The sequence below is a fragment of the Ammodytes marinus genome (genome assembly GCF_949987685.1).
Source record: "Ammodytes marinus genome assembly, chromosome: 20".
Taxonomy (NCBI): Eukaryota; Metazoa; Chordata; class Actinopteri; order Uranoscopiformes; family Ammodytidae; genus Ammodytes; species Ammodytes marinus.
The window spans coordinates 11,079,429-11,096,074 of NC_137224.1; the positions used below are offsets into that span (position 1 = coordinate 11,079,429).

Here is a 16,646-nt window from a genome sequence, read left to right on the forward strand (position 1 = left end):
AGGCACCATTGGGCTTTTGTTTTCTATGAATACTTGTTGAATGCAGGTGTGTGTGCAGGGTGAACGATCACACATAACCATTTATAATGGAGAGCAAATTACCTAACGCTTAAAACGTATGTTAATGGAAGTCTCTCAAGTGGGCTTCATGTGTTATTTCTGAGGAATGGCAATAAAGCTGATAAACAGAAGAAAGATTTATACCAGTGATTTGTGGTTTCGATTAAGGCTCTTGCAGTCTACTCTGCAAATAAGTTATAATCCGCTTTGTGTTTAGGTCGCAGGCACGTCCAGGTGCGCCTGATGGAGCCCACAGCCAGCTCTCTAAACAGTGGCGACTGCTTCCTTCTCATCACACCAAAGCACTGCTTCATGTGGAGCGGAGAGTTTGCCAATGTCATCGAGAAAGCCAAGGTAGTGGTCTCTCTCTCTCTCTTTCTCTCTCTCAAACAGCATGAAAGAGCTTCAAATAAAGTACAGCTTCATAAACACTTTTTGGATTTGGCGATAAACTTCTCTTGACATGCGCAATATGCTTTGCTTGCCCACCAGGCATCGGAGATGGCGTCGTTTGTTCAGGCCAAAAGGGACCTTGGGTGTAAGGCCCCACAGGTGACGGTGCTGGAGGAAGGCATCAACACGGACAACAGATGGGCCAAAGAGTTCTGGAGCTTGTTGGGAGGAAAGACCCAATACAGAGGTTCATAAACACACACACACACACACACACACACACATGTTATATAAAGTGATATACTGTGTGTATATATATAGTGAAATACTGAAGGAGAGAGGAATGCTGGCAAACAAGTTGGTCTCAGCTTCGGCTCATCGCACACACGCTCACATAACACACATTGAACAGTTCACATTTAATCCGCCTGTATGTGTCTCTTCTGCATACACATCCAGAAGCAAAAGCCTCTCTAACAATCTGTCTCTCATTAACATCATCACAAGCACGTTATTGCAGCACAAAAAAAACTGATTGCTGTGGAATTTTTAGTGAAAGTGAGTGACGGCAGCTTTTGTTTCTTAACACGTTTTTTTTCAACCTATTATAATGCTTCTCAAGGGAACTTTTTTTCCTCCAGAACCCCCTTTAGCATTTGAAAGATTATCTGTCCCCCCCCTACACACACACATGCTCACCCTGCTCTTTGTGTGTGTGTGTGTGTGTGTGTGCGTGTGCTTGTGTGTGTGTGTGTGTGCGTGTGATAGGGGCGGGCGAGCCAGAGGAGGATGAGCTGTATGAGAGCGGAGTGTTGGACTCTATTGGGGTGTACAGACTCCAGGGAGACAAACTGGTGCCTCACGAAGAAGCCTGGGCCTCTATCCCCAGCGTCTCTTTGCTCAACTCTAAAGAGGTAACGGCGGCCACTCCACTCTAGAGCAATGACCTCATATGGGCCCTGGGAAGTGTGGGAAAACAAATTTGATCCATTTTACACCTGGGGGGGAAAAAAAGTAAAAGCGTGGGACCTGCACAGAAAGTCTTAAAAAGGATGGTATAAAAACTTGAGATGCTCATAAAGCCTCCAGACAAGAACAGCAGTAATGTATAGTTCAGTGCACTTTATTGCTGTTGTTTTTTGTTTTTTTTACATGTTATAATAACTGCCGACTCTCTCTCCCTCTTCTCCCCTGCTTGCCAATACTCCACACCAGGTGTTAGTGTTTGATTTTGGCGGCGAGGTGTACGTCTGGACCGGCAAAGACGTGTCCTTGGGCGACAGAAAAGTTGCGGTGAAATTGGGCAAACAGCTCTACGGCGGCAGCTACGACTACAGCAGCTGCAGAGTCAACCCTTTAGATGCCTCCTGCACCAATAACGGTGTGCCTCAGTGAGTTGATCCCACCACCTTTCATGGCAGTTAATGTACATTTGTGTGCTCTTTTTTTTGTATTTGTCTGGGTTGTTTATGGGGCCTGCTTTATACTTGGCTCATGCTGTTGCTATCTGTTATATAGAAGGAGGGAGATTATTGGTTGTGTTATTGTAGCCCCCTAGTGGTTGTATCTCTCCAGTACAGCTGCACAGGGGAGATGGTTTTTAAATCATTACAATGGTTGCGTTCCGAATCGCATACTTTCTACTATATAGTATGTAGAAAAAAGATTTAGGATGTCCCGATTCTTATGGCCAGATTTAGGATGGTTAGAAGTACCCGGATGTCCTACTTCATGCGGCCAAGATTGTTAGTGTTGAAAAGTGCATCCTATTTGGGCGATTCTGACCCACAATCCAGTGCGCACGTGAAGTGACGTAACATCGACGAAGCCTCCATATGAAAACAAACGGGGATGCGACGGATATAAAAGCAAGAGGCAAGATCAAGGCGCAATGTTATGATGAAATAAGAGAGTAAAGTATGTCCCAATAGTATGCCTACTGCATCCTAACTAGATTCTTTTTATCGTCGGATGTAGTATGTAGAATAGAAAAAAGAAAGAGTATGAGATTCGGAACGCAACCTGTGTGTGTGTGTTTCCAGGCAGGGGGAGAGTCGTCCGAGCTGGGCTCTGTTTGGCCGTCTGTCAGAGCACAATGAGACGGCCCTGTTCAGAGAGAAGTTCCTGGACTGGGCGGAAAGGAAGAAGGAGGAAGCAGCTCAAGCCGAGGAAATCAAGGTATACAAGATTAGCCGAAACACTGTGTTTGTATAATATGTTATTGTCAATACGTGAAAGCTTTCAGGAATCTTTTTGGCTTGTCTGTTCCTTTTTTCTGTTGATTTATTGTGCTCTTCTTTTTATTTTCTAACTGGCATTTTAGTATTCTCAATGTTATTTAACAACATTTTAAAATGTTTCAATTGTTTTTATCTACTGTTCAATAGTGGCTCTTTTTATCTGCTTATTGTTGGACGTTACTTTAGTTTATACGAATCTTTGTTGCTGTTTACTTTGCATTGTTTTTAGGTTGTTTTTACTTTGCATTGGTTTGTTTGACTCAACATCATTAGAAATGAGGATCACCCCTCAATAATCTCAAATTAAAATAAAATAAATTGAATAAATTATCTGTAATCTGTATTTAAAGGTGCTACGAGGAAAATTTAAATATTTATGAAACAGTCTAATTTTTCCTCTTATGACATGTGACAGCAAACGAGACCATCAGTACAAAGAGTGCTACTGTTATATAGTTTTTCTTAATGCTTTTGTCATGGGATACGCTCACCCAGGAACAACAAGCTTGCGTAGTAAAAACACTACCGCTTTTGTCCAAAGGGGGTGCCAGAATGAACACAAAGTGAAAGTTCCTTGGAGCCCCTTTAACAATGTAAAACTGACTTAAAAACATATTCTTTCTATATTCTCAGAGCCCCGTGCATGCTGCCGAACGGCCCTCGTTTGACTTGGAGCTGCAGCCGTGTGATGCTAAGGCTCTGCTGGAGCATGAGCCGGAGGCGGTGAAGACGCTACTGGAGGGGGTCAACGTACAGCGGGGCCACGGCCTGGTGAGGGCAGACGACGGCAGGCAGGCAGAGCTAGCGACGGTCACCGTGGACGCCTGGCACATCAAAGAGCACAGTGAAGAGGAGCTGCCCCAAGAAAGCATGGGCCAGCTGCACCAGGCCGACGCCTACATCATCCGCTGGAAGTACTCTATCACCACACTGGGTGAGTCACACAGCTAGCTGGCCTGAAGGATAAACAAGCCATTTGTAAAAAGTGGGAGGTTTCATATGGGAAAGACGTATGGTATGAGTATTAAGGGGACCCGGGAGAAGATAAACAGCAGAAGTCATTAGTAGTATCCGTCTGCACATGCAAAAAGCACCTATTAGGGAAAGCACAGCTGAGGAAAGAGGCTAATTTGACTTGGATTGAAAGAAGAGAGGCTTGTAAGTCCCCGAAATGTAATTTGCAAAATGTAATAAAACCTCAAATGTTATAACTGGTCCATAGCGTAACAAAATGCTGAGCCTAAAAGTGAATAACTTGTAGCCCATAATGTAATAAACAAAATGTAAAAAGTTGTCATAGTATGGGCAAAAGGTTATAACGTCAGGGGCTCAGCAGTGTGTTAGATTATTGACCAGTTATTACATTTTGGGTTTATTTTTTATTTTTTTTCGGGTCGGGTCATTAATACATGTTGGGCTCTAGCAAGGCTTTAGCGTCACATAGTTATGGTTCGACAAAGTGGACATTCATTGGGTTTACGTGGTTGTGTTCTGTTTTGTCAGTGGGGAAGCGGCAAAAACCTGGCGAGCTGAGTGCCGGCGCTCCTGGAAGAGAGAGGACTGCTTGTTTTTTCTGGCAAGGTCGTCACTCCAGCGTCAATGAGAAAGGAACCTCGGCTCTGATGACAGTGGAGCTGGGCAGCCACAGGGGGTCACAAGTGAGCATCCGTTCATCACTGCCACACACAATCAATAACATTTTATTTTTCCAGACTGATAGTTAGCTTCTGATTGTTTAACAGCCAAACAAATGCTTAATCCGTTCGTGTATACTTGTATTCACTGAATATGGACGCATGGACGTCTTTGTGCAAGTAGGATTTAATCGAAGTGTCTCTTTCTTCATAATTTTGCTTCTGATTGTCTGTCCAGGTGTTGGTGATTGAGGGAAAAGAGCCTCCGTGCTTCCTCCAGCTCTTCCAGGGAGGTTTGATCATCCACAAGGGCAGCAGAGAAGACAGTGCCAACAACACAGGTAAAAAAACAATAAAAAAACACAAAGAAAATACTTGGCTAACATATATTTAGCTTAATATTTTCATGCTCGGAATCGCTACTTCAGTCAGTGATTCTGGAAAATGCTTGTTGTCAAAATCAGTGAATATGTCCTCATGATCCGCTACCATTCAGTACTGTGTGTGCTGAAAAATAACCCAGTGTTAATACCCCAGCCTAGGCTTTTCAAAATGTTGCTAGCTACAGTGGGCTCCTTTTTGTTTTCGTAGCAGTTTACAGAGCTTAGTGATTGCCAACAAGGGGGAATCTCTGACTCCACCTTTTTAAATTGTCCATTTCTGCATTAATATTTCTGATCCTGTGTGGTTGACCTCTACAAGATGGCTGGAGGTTGTTCTGCGTCCGTGGTGAGGCTGAGGTGGAGGCCTCTCTGGTGGAGGTGGACTGCCAGCGTTCCAGTCTGCGCTCTCGTGGCAGCCTGGTGCTCCTCCATGCTCAGAAAGGACGTCTCTATCTGTGGCACGGCTGTAAAGCTCACGCCGGCGCCAGACAGGTGGCCAAAAGAGCCGCGGACAAAGTAACCCAGAGGTAAGGCGAGAGCGGAAAGATGGTTATACAGATGTGTGTCTAATGGAGGGACACATGTGAACCAACAATGGTCTCTGTTTATGTCTCCAAAAGGTGTCCCCTGGAGTTAGGTCTGAGCAAAGGCAGCAGTGTGACAGTGGAAGAGGTGGAGGAAGGAACTGAACCGGCAGAGTTCACCAAGGCTCTGGGCCCACAGGACAAGAAGGCCTACGACTGTATGCTGCAAGGTGAAATCCTCACATTCACACGCCACTGCAAACAAACGACACTGTGTGTGAGCTATTGTGGTTAACCACTCTGTGTGTGTGTGTGTGTGTGTGTGTGTGTGTGTGTGTGTGTGTGTGTGTGTGTGTGTGTGTGTGTGTGTGTGTGTGTGTGTGTGTGTGTGTGTGTGTGTGTGTGTGTGTGTGTGTGTGTGTGTGTGTGTGTGTGTGTGTGTGTGTGTGTGTGTGTGTGTGTGTGGTGTTGTCTCCAGATCCAGGGAAGTACAACTACACACCGCGGCTGTTCTGGCTGAGTGCCAGCTCTGGTGTGTTTGAGGGCGAGGAGCAGCTGTGTCCGGCCAGGGTGACGGAGGGCATCATGGCGCTGCCCTTCCTACAGGAGAACCTCTACTCCTCACAACAGCCAGGTACCACACACACACATACTGTATTTATGATACATTTGAGAGAATTATGTTTATTATTTGTCTGATGCTTTCTATGAAGTAAAAAATATATTGCTTGCCCATCCCCAGCCCTTTTCCTGCTGGACAACCGCATGGAGGTGTACCTGTGGCAGGGCTGGCAGCCTGAAGACACACAGTGCACCGGCTCTGCAAAGATCCGCTGGAACAACGAGAGGAAGTGTGCCATGGAGACCGTGCTGCAGTACTGCAAAGGTCAGAGTTCAATGACCACCACTGTAGAGAAATAATAGTATTTAAAGGCACAGTGGGTAGAAAGTCATACAGTAATAATCACTTATGCCCCCTAGAATGCCTGGTAGTGTGTTTAGCTGCACAGTGCCCCCTCCACCTCTGGCTGTATTTTGCATTGGTAACATTTGTCGGTTGTGTTTTGTAAACAGAAGATTCAGACTTGGCTCCGCCCCAGCTCCTCCCCGCTACTCTGTGCCTGTATACATACTTATACTGAAAATAATAATATTATAAGTATAACCTTATTCTTCTACTTGAGTTGAATGGAGGACTTTGTTCTTGTAGCAGAGTATGTTCACGGTGTGGTAGTGCTAAATGTGCTAAAGTAAAGGAGCTGAATCCTTCTTCCACCATGGCTGATCACCGTGTTTTGATTTACAGAAAAGAACCCTCGGCGCCCCCCTCTGGCCTATCTGGTCCTAGCAGGCTGTGAACCTCTCACCTTCACTAACATCTTCCCATACTGGGAGAAGGACGACAGTATCGCCTCAACGGTGGGAATTTATTATTGATTTGTTTACCTTTGATCTCTCAGTCTTAACTGTTAGTGCAAGTATATGCAGTGGTTAGAAGAGCTGGAGACAGCAGAAAGAATCCAAATCATCTCACTCAACCAGATCTGTTCAGATACAGTGCCATCCTCCACATCTGCCTATTTAAAGCCGCAGTGCATGAGTTAACTTAATGTATTGAAAAATTCCAGCAAAGTTTCTAAATGAAAAGAAAGGTAATTTAAAGCAATGTAGTTTTAGTTTGAGTATAGTATTGTCTCTGTAGCAATCAGAGGAAAAAGTTACCATCTTGTATTTGAAAGCTGAGTCATGTCAGCCCCTGTAAACCCCGGAAGCATTGTTCAGGAATTATTGATATGCACATATTTTAACATATAACAATATTGTAAGACGTATCATTCCAGCGTAAACAAACAGAGAAATAAAAACTGCAGTGTTTTTTCCCTTTGGCGTATGTGTGCTGACTGTAATCTGCATGTGTGCGCAGGCCGAGAGCTCCAAGAGCAAGGTGATCTTAGTGAAGGAAGCCCTGTCCAAGCTCAGTAAGCAGCAGTACTCCATTAAGGAGCTCACTGGGAAACAACTACCAGAGGGGGTGGACCCTCTACGCCTTGAGGACTACCTGTCTGACCAGGACTTCAAGGTAAGGGCACTTGGGCACAAACATTTTTAAGCATACATCAATGAAGCAAAACAATGAAACAACATGCATGCATCTTACAGTCAAGATACAACTAGACTGAATTGAAATGTTGCTTTGCTCTTGTTTTTAATTGTTTTGCAGACCCTTCTCGAGATGAGTCGAGTTGAGTTCAACGCTCTGCCAAACTGGAAACAAAAGAATCTGAAGAAAAGCAAAGGCCTGTTTTGAAAACACATTTGTTCGTACATAAATCTGCCCGTTTTTCTATGTTCTCAGCAGCTTTTCTTTAATTTTTTTAAGTCCTAAAAAAATATCATGTCCTTATTTTGTAAAGGATGAAGAAAAGCAAGTGTACAAATGTTCGATCTATATTTCTATTACCAATGCCATTGTTAATGTGTCAGCCAACTATTATGTGCAATTTTTAATCTTTTTGATGGCAAGATGTTTTCCTTGTATGTTAAAAAAAAGCTACCCTCACAGTATAAATATGTAATATAGTATAACTGAATGTGGTATATTGTTTACTCCGTACAGTGTCAATTGTTTGTGGGAGAATGTATGTGTATGAAAGCTGCCTGTGTTTTTCAAACTGAGGGGTTTATTCATTGATTATCTTTCTTTCTATCTTTTTTCTGGAAAAAGCCAACTCGGTGTAATGGGATTCAGTTGTTCAAAAACAATGTCTCCACAGGATGACAAATAATAGAAAAAAAACTAATTGTTGTTCAGGGAATAATCCCTACCATCTTAAACCAAGATTGTATTTGTGCAGCAACAAAAAAAACATACATTTGTATTGTTGTGTTGTCAGGAAATGTGCAGAGCTGGATGTTGGCAAAATGAACTCAAAAATCCCAAAGAAAATTGAGAAATTAAATGTAGACTTTTTAACCATTTTCTAAAGTTTGGTACTGGATAATTGCTGGTTCTCGTTAATATCTGTGTGCCAGTGGGACCAAATCTAATCTTTTTGTCTTGTTATAAATGGTGTGTGTGTGTGTGTGTGTGTGTGTGTGTGTGTGTGTGTGTGTGTGTGTGTGTGTGTGTGTGTGTGTGTGTGTGTGTGTGTGTGTGTGTGTGTGTGTGTGTGTGTGTGTGTGTGTGTGTGTGTGTGTGTGTGTGTGTGTGTGTGTGTGTGTGTGTGTGTGTGTGTGTGTGTGTGTGTGTGTGTGTGTGTGTGTGTGTGTTGGTGTGTACATGTGCAACTTTAAAAGTAATGAGTGTGTGTGGGTTTGTAAGCGAGACAGCGCGAGAGTACCTGGGCTGTATAAACTGCCTTTATAGCTGTAGCTGGCACTGCAAATGTAAACTTGTAATGCTTTGTTATGGTTAAAAGAAAAATCTAACTGACTGTGATGTCTGAATTAGATTTTCTTCATGGTGTTTCACAAAAACACTTGGCTTAACAATTATGTATTAGTTTGTTACAATAATATGCATCGTTTTTTTGTGATACATAATATCTGCATTATATGTGGCAACAGATCCCAAGGCCAGCTTTTATTTCATGGCACATACAAAGATAGCATTGGTGGTAGGGAAATGAGATATTAATGCTCAAGATTCCCCCTTGAATAAAAATATTTTTAAAATGTTTTGGTTCTGCTTTTCTTTTAAATGGCACAAGTGTGAAGCTGTCATGACATTACCTCACAAAGAGGCTCTGAAGATGTTTTCATTGGAGACACATTAGGAGATGCAAATGTGTAAATATTTAGAATGTACCTTTTTGACAGGCGAAAGTGTTATTATGGACCTTTGTTTTTCTTACTAAGAAAAGTTCAAATGTGCTGTGAAAAGGGTTTAATGGGATCATTTTACAACTGTCACCCATTGTTAATAGTTTTTGCAGTACAAATATAACATGGTCCTTTTTCTTCTTACTTAATTTGTGGATCCATTGAAACCATATTTTAAAAGGTAGACTTTTAACCCTTCCTGAAGCCCGGAGCCTATTGTCACGCAAGCGCTTAATGTGCGAATAGTGTCTTTTAGATAAGTAGGCTACACCCCCTACAGACATCTAGCCTACATATATTTTATTGTAGGCCTATTTTGTCCTTATTTTTTACATCAATAGTTTAAGTAATTTATCTTATTTGTTTTCATTTTGAAGTAGGTGTTCCTCACTCCGGCCACAGGATGGATTTTACCTTTAATTGTGAGCACTTTTATGTCTTGTGAAACCTACACACATTGTAGTGAAGGACAGAAACGGATGGCGGACAGAAACGTGTGTTAATCAATGTGTCAATATGTCTGTTTATTTGCAGGTAAGTAAGCAATAGTAGCCTATAAGCTCCGTATAGTATAGGCCTAATAGAAAAGTTAACTGAGAATATTAGCCTACCGAGACATCTACAATTATTTTTTGTATTTCCATTGCTAAATACCTCACGTGTTTTAATGTGTATTTTTTTAAACTGTTCTATAGTTTGATAAGATGTTAATAGACAAATTGTAAACCTACGTTGTTGTGCAGTAGCCTAGCCTATTGAGATGGCGCCATGGACAGAAACGTGTCTTAATGTGTCGATATGTAGGATATTTGCAAAAAATTAAGTAAAGAAACGACTCTTCAAGTCACTCTTGAGTTTCATTATTCAAGTGTGCTACATTAATAGTATCTGCACATGATAGTTATTCATTTGTGCAAGAGATGAGAAGGAACAGTAGAACAGAGCCACTACTTTTCAAAATGTCTCCATTGGCCATTTTAACGCCAGGCTTTGTCATAGAAGCACGAGTGCAGGTGGAACTAATAACACTAACGAAGGCCCGATTTCATTGAGAGCTATACAGGTATATATATTTTTTTTTGCTGCTGTTGTTGACAAAAGCTGCCTCCTTCAACAACACCATGAAAGTGGTATGAACTCAAAAATGTCCTCCTGAAACCTATAGGCTACTTATGTCACTACACACTACTCTAAACTGCAAACTCATGCATTACAATAAAATAAAAAAGTAAAAGTGTTGTCATGTTCATATATTGCCACCAGGTGGTGGTGTGTTTCCAACCTATACACTGTAAAGCTTTCCCTGTTACATTTGTGCAGCACTCATACATAATCAATAAGTGATGAGCAAAAAAATAAAACATTTGAGCCAGACAAAAACAAACTAAAGGTGCTGCTTGAGAATGTTTTTGTCTGTGGGCGTCAGGTCTCGGAAATCTCGTCTAACCTTGTTGTCAAAACTGTTCATGAATATCCACTGCGTTCAGCCTGACTCATGCGTTGCAATAGCTGTTGTTGTGGGATGCAACACATCTGTGCATCACACACCTAGGGCTTCCAAAGGTACTAAAAGCATATGAGTGTGTGTTTGACGTAAAGGACACACTGAAGATACTTTTTTTCTCAAACCCAAAACTGGCTCCACGTCTTTTTCCCTGTGTCAAAGAGTAGATCATGCTCGTAAGGTTGATGCCAACAAACATGCAGCAGCAACATTATGTCCACAACAGATGGCGAGAGGCCAACGCAGTTCCCCTCCAAACAGCAAATGGGCGGCTGCTTTGTTTGTTTATGAACCAACTCTTTCTTGCGAGCATTAATCACCTGCATCACTCTGCCTCCTGGCTCAGGTGCCACAGCTAGCCCACAATGCACAGAACGAAGCAGCTGATACAAGCCAGATGAGCTTGAGTAATAAAAATGTGAATGTGAGATGATGGAGTTGAATGGACAGCATTGGATAGGGAAAAATAGTCTGGAGCTTTGATCAGGTCTCCCTTGCAAAAGAGTCTTCGGTCTCAATGGGATTTACCTGTATAAATAAAGGTTAAAAAAAAATCAGGCCCCAAATGAGCCGAAAGACATCCCAAAATCACACTGAAAGCAATATTCAATCAAGCAAACCCAATTAAAAACATTCTTGTTTTTTTTTCCTCTGCAGAAGAGGTTATAGGCTGCGTTTTCCAAATGCAGTGTTGTTAACGGATACAAAAATTAATTTGACATTTCTGGGATTAAATGCATTTATTTTCTTATTTCGGGTGAGACGATTAATACCAAAGAAAAGATATGTTCATTATGGGTGCTGGTTGGTGAATGTTGTCTCAGTAATTGCTGAGTAAAAAAACACAGTATTATAAAAAGTAAAAATGAGACATCTTTCCCTGTAAGAACTTGTTCACTATCCAACGGCAATATGCACCTGGCTCTCAGGAGGACAAATTCTATTTACTCACAAAGCAATACATGAATAAAGTTTGTATTGTGGGAAACCCAAGGCCTTGAAAAATGCATTGTTGGCTCCTGAGTGCAGCAGCCAATATTGAGCAAGAAAAAAACCTGTAATAACCTTGGATGCCTGGAGGAGAGTCGGACGGAATAACAGTGATAATGTTGCTAAATTAATCAATGTTGCTCTCTGGCTTCCCTCCCAGCAGCTCTGGATTCTTGTAGCGGAGATGAACTTGCTGAGTTTTCCCAGACTGCTTCAGAGCTATAGCAGTATACACACTCTGAGCTGTACGGTGGGCACGTTAGAGCATGTACTACAGATCCATCAGGGAGGATTTATATCAGGAATACTAGGGTTATCTTGGTGTACTTGCTGAAAGGTTGTGACGAGCCAAATAGTGGTTTTGTGTCTTTGTATTTTACTGTTTTGCACTTAATTTGGTCATTTCCGAACAGACGCTGAAACACTGTGCAATTCTGATTATACTGTATTTTATACATATTGTATTTTTCTTCACTTCAAATCGGACTCTCTTCTATACTACTTATGTACAAGTCTTTCACAACATGCATTTTGAATTGTCATTGGCTGGAAAAAACCTTGGTGTTAGTAATAACGCCCCCACTGGCCCAGTTGAGGCAATGAATTTGGCCATCATTCAATTCCTTGTTAAGCATTTTCAACAATGATATTAAAATATATAGGTTAAGAAGGTCTGTAAAAACCTTCCTTTAATATAATCTTGTGAGTCTTTAGGAGGCTTTCCTCTTGTAAGGGAATTGCAATGAAGATCAAATAAGCAAACGCTTGCATAGCGCACATGTTTTGGATAAGGAGAGCTGCTAACTGCTGAAAAGCCTGGGGTGTAATGTCAGTGGGTGTTTCCAGGCAGCAGATGGTGACAGTTTGCCTACATAACTTCAGTACAACAAATGTGAACACTGTCTCTCTCTCACACCATCCTCATACCTTAAGCACAAAGAACAAAAAAACAAAGTAATTGCATACCCTTCCCATTCACACCACCCTCCAATAACAGCAGGTACTGTACTGTACACTGCTTGAATGCAATAAATCCCCCTTCTTGAACACACACAAACACACATCGGCCATCCTGTTGGTATCGACCATGACATCAGTCCTGTTTCCTGCGGATGTGAGGGGAACTGCGGATGACAGATTGATTGAAAGGTCTTCCTCGCTCTCTCATCCATCATTTCAGCCTGTTTATCATCGTCTTGCTGTTCAATCTATCTGTTGAGAAAGAGAAAGAAAACCATTAAGGCAAGCCTTGACCATCAAGTCACCTGGGGGGGAGGCAAAACACAGATAGGACTATGGCATATCTGTCCTAACAGAAAGCTAGGTGACCACAATGTATTGGGCAATACAGAGTGAAACTTACTTTCTTTCTAAATATCCAGGTAGCAGACATCCTCCTCATGATGGTGCTGTAGACTGAACGTTATCGAGGCAGTTGGTAATTTCCCAGCCTCAGCTGTACTTTTTGTTTAGTGCTAACTATCCAATCTTAGCACACTAAGACATATTAATTAATATGGTAGAAAGTGATTGAAACTTTAATAAGGTGTATGTCACATCACGAAATCCTGGTACAAATCTGGCCTTGCTGTATTATATGAATTTGAGATGGCTTTGTAATTAAACCATAATTCTTGTATGCTGATGGGACTCTGCTACTTGCCCTGTTCTGTCTGTACTAATTACGGCCAGTGAGCTTTTATGTGCCTGCCGTTTAATCCTTGCTAAGCCCATTGGGTTCTGTGGCACAGCTCAATAGAGTTGACAACTGTTTGATATGGAGAGACCCTATTCTGGAGCAGATGAGAACAGAATTAGTTATGCAAGGGCACGTTGCTGTCAGTATTCTCTCCTTAATTTCTTTTTCACCTCCAGTTGCTCTATATCATACTTTATTTCATGATTTTATATTCATAGGTTTGCTCCAGAATTGCTCGACAATTGTTAGTGTCACTCACTCATCACTGACTGAATCTGAGCAAATGGTGAGGAAAGTCCTAATGGCTGAAGATGACAAAATTGCAGCAATTTTTACGTTGAATGTCTTCATTTTTGCTGTATTTTAGTGCAATTTCTTTGCCTGCATTCACTTTCGCCTTTCTCCATCTGCTTATCTCTTCTCTTTAATGTCCATTTCATCCTTCAGTTTTAATCCATTTCCCTTCTCCTTTTCATTCCAGCCTTATCTCTAAAGTTGTCTTTCTTCACTGTTGCACACTGACTTATCGATCCAACTTAGGTAAATGCTTATTTGTGGTTTAAATTGATGATGCAGAAAAATTCTGTTTATGTTAACCGAAGGAATACTTCTGCTGTATTAACATCACAATATACAGGCGCATCCATCCATCCATCCTTTTTTTTAATACCACATATCTGCTATATATATATAGCCAGCAAAGGAGCCTAGACCGTCCCTTACCTTAGCAACTTCCTCCAGCCTCTATTCCTCTACTTAAAGGAATAGTCTGAAATTTGTTAGGGGAAAAAAACAAGATATATACCACTCTGTATGGTTATCATAGGTACAGCCAGCAGCTGGTTAGGTAGCTTAGTAGTACACAGACTGGAAACGGTTAGGCTGGTTCTGTCCAAAGTAAACAAACCCCAGCTTTCATCAAAAGTGTAATGACTATTGTGTTAGAGAGTATTTATTGGCTTGGAGTTTTTGCTGGTTGCGTGGCAACTGTTGTGTTCCTCTCCCAAAACCCTCCCACTAAACAAATGAGATACTATAACTATAACTAAATAATGAGCTTTAGTGGGTCTGATAGTTGAAACAGAGCAAGGCTAGCTGTTTTCGGTCTTTATGCGCCTCATGTAACTCGTCATGTAACTTTATCACCAAGGGGAATACGCATATTTCCAAAACTATTAAGCTATTTCTTTAAGCTCACTTAATAAAAGTAATGTATGTTATATTGTGTAGTCATTACCACCACAGAGCATCCAATAAATACTACATAAAGTCAATATATTTTGTGGACTGTTGTAATCTTCAAATTAGTCTCCAACCTTGATTCTCCTTTTTTTCACATTTTATAAAATATTTTCACAAAGAAAAACCAAAACTCATCAACCAAAGTGCATCATCTCTTTTGAGTTGAGACTCTTCAGATGTAATTCCTTTGGGCCTCTCTGAAAAGCAATCATCAGCTAAGGGTTTGATGAGGGGTTGATACTTAACATTGACTTCATCAAATAAACTGTAAGGTCAGTCAGGGCTGGACTGGGACAAAAAATCGTCCCTGGCATTTTTGGCCATGGCAGCCCACCATGATTTTTTATACGATATGCAGGGGCGTTGCACCAAATTCTGGAAGTCCTGATGGGTCCTCTGAGAGGCGGTCTTACAATACAAACATGTAAAAGCTATGTTTGTCTATAGTCCAAAACGTATGAGTGACTGGTCCCTCTCTGAGCCAGATAACAACACAATGTTTCTATTGATGAATGACCAAATCATTACGCGTACTTGAACACAACCCCTGGTCTAATGACTCTTAATAACCATGCACACACACAGTGTTTCTCACAGGAATTTGGGAGACTGTGTCGTGGACCCTGGACCTTCTAGGGGGGTCCGGGGGAATGCTCCCCCGTAAGATTTTTTTTTAAATGTTAAAGTAAAATTCATCAATCTGGTGCACTTTGAGGAGAAAACTAAGGCTAAATCAACTGTTTTCTATGTAAGCTATTTAGTACTATTTTATTTCTAAAATTATTCTATCAACACAGACGTTTACATCGATAGTCTGGCGTTATAATTGATTGGCCTCGGGTGTACTGTGGAGTGGTTAAGACTGTTTTAGTAGCAGGCTAGGTATCCCCCCGATGCCGTGCGCTAGCTTAGCACGAGCGCACTCTGCAACTAGAAGGACTGAATTAAATGTGTTGAAAACTGTCTCCACTGATAAAGAACACCAAGGCTAACTTGGGAATAAGGCCCTATGTCTAAAATCCTGAACTACCCCTTTAATACTTTTGCTGCTGCTGATATGCGTACCTTTTTTAATAGACTATTGCTTCTCATACGTAAGCATAACGACTCAGAGTGCAGGATTAAACTCAGAGTTTGTAAACCCTGCTACCTGAAATACCCCTATGGTCTAAAAAGATTATATTGACTGGTGTGTGTTTGCTGGTGTCACAATGTTTGTGTGTATTAGAGCAAGGTGGGGATCTGAGGCTTCTGTCCGGTCATCTGTTTTACTCCATACATTGTGTATTTTACCTTGGATTTGATATTTCCCCAAGAGTATCTGATAAGATTCAATAGGTTTTCATTTTTCTTTTAACAACTGTCTTCAACATCTTTTCCCCCTATAATATGTGTGCCTCCTGTGGTTTTATACAAACTCATTCCCTTACGCAGATACTGTGAAATTGCTTTTATAGTTGTGTTTACTTATGCTTGTAATTGTAATGCTTTCTACACACACATGCATGCATAGCCTAAACTCTAAGGTACATGCTGCACAAGTACTTGCACAAAGGACAATTTTCAGGATATTCTCCACTAGGTTTCAGTGCCTCTGCATGTGTTTTGCACATGCAGAGGCTCTTATCAGCTCTTATCATTTTCAAAGTTGTTTGTCTCTTAAGTTGTTTTTCTCTGCATTTTCTCTCTGCATTTCCTGTCTCTTGTTCATTTTCCTCTGTGTCCACCTATTCTTTCAATCCTTTTCCCTCAATATCAGCCTCTATCCATCCTGCCCTTCTTTCTCCATTCTCCTTCACATCTTCAACAATCAACAGCAGTGGAGTGGCTATTTTCCACCAGCATGCTTTCACAGCCATCTACAATTAGGTGAGGTGTTGTTGTATAGACCTCCAAGCACTGATGCCACAAAAGAAAATGTGAGTTACCGGCTTTGCCTCAAAATCTCCCCGGGAGAATTTGGTTTTATTTGTCTGAAAGAAGGGGTTGAGGTTTGTGGTGTATGTATGATCTTGGTTTCCTTTGCGTTAATGTGCTCTTGACGGTTGGTGCATGTGTTTTTCGTTGTTGCCAAGCTCCCGTGATACCCCACATGTGCAGAGACAACAATTTCTTTCTACATTAAAAACAAATGCAGTGTTGTCCTGTCACACAC

The 16,646-nt window shown here is 41.4% G+C and overlaps 1 protein-coding gene across 2 annotated transcripts in view; it reads left to right on the forward strand.

Moving 5' to 3' along the window:
- Nucleotides 1-8,913, forward strand: part of LOC307266980 (supervillin-like) — a 45,598-nt gene extending 36,685 nt beyond the window's left edge. For both annotated transcript variants that reach the window (XM_080049136.1, XM_080049137.1), the window contains exons 15-29: nucleotides 278-414; nucleotides 553-700; nucleotides 1,222-1,367; nucleotides 1,669-1,844; nucleotides 2,496-2,631; nucleotides 3,327-3,627; nucleotides 4,197-4,351; nucleotides 4,566-4,668; nucleotides 5,030-5,237; nucleotides 5,331-5,464; nucleotides 5,713-5,868; nucleotides 5,977-6,120; nucleotides 6,541-6,653; nucleotides 7,159-7,314; nucleotides 7,456-8,913. In XM_080049136.1, coding sequence (XP_079905262.1) covers nucleotides 278-414; nucleotides 553-700; nucleotides 1,222-1,367; nucleotides 1,669-1,844; nucleotides 2,496-2,631; nucleotides 3,327-3,627; nucleotides 4,197-4,351; nucleotides 4,566-4,668; nucleotides 5,030-5,237; nucleotides 5,331-5,464; nucleotides 5,713-5,868; nucleotides 5,977-6,120; nucleotides 6,541-6,653; nucleotides 7,159-7,314; nucleotides 7,456-7,542 — 2,300 coding nt within the window. In that variant the 3' untranslated portion in view covers nucleotides 7,543-8,913. The remainder of the gene's footprint in view (nucleotides 1-277; nucleotides 415-552; nucleotides 701-1,221; nucleotides 1,368-1,668; nucleotides 1,845-2,495; nucleotides 2,632-3,326; nucleotides 3,628-4,196; nucleotides 4,352-4,565; nucleotides 4,669-5,029; nucleotides 5,238-5,330; nucleotides 5,465-5,712; nucleotides 5,869-5,976; nucleotides 6,121-6,540; nucleotides 6,654-7,158; nucleotides 7,315-7,455) is intronic.
- The last annotated feature ends 7,733 nt before the right edge of the window (nucleotides 8,914-16,646 follow it).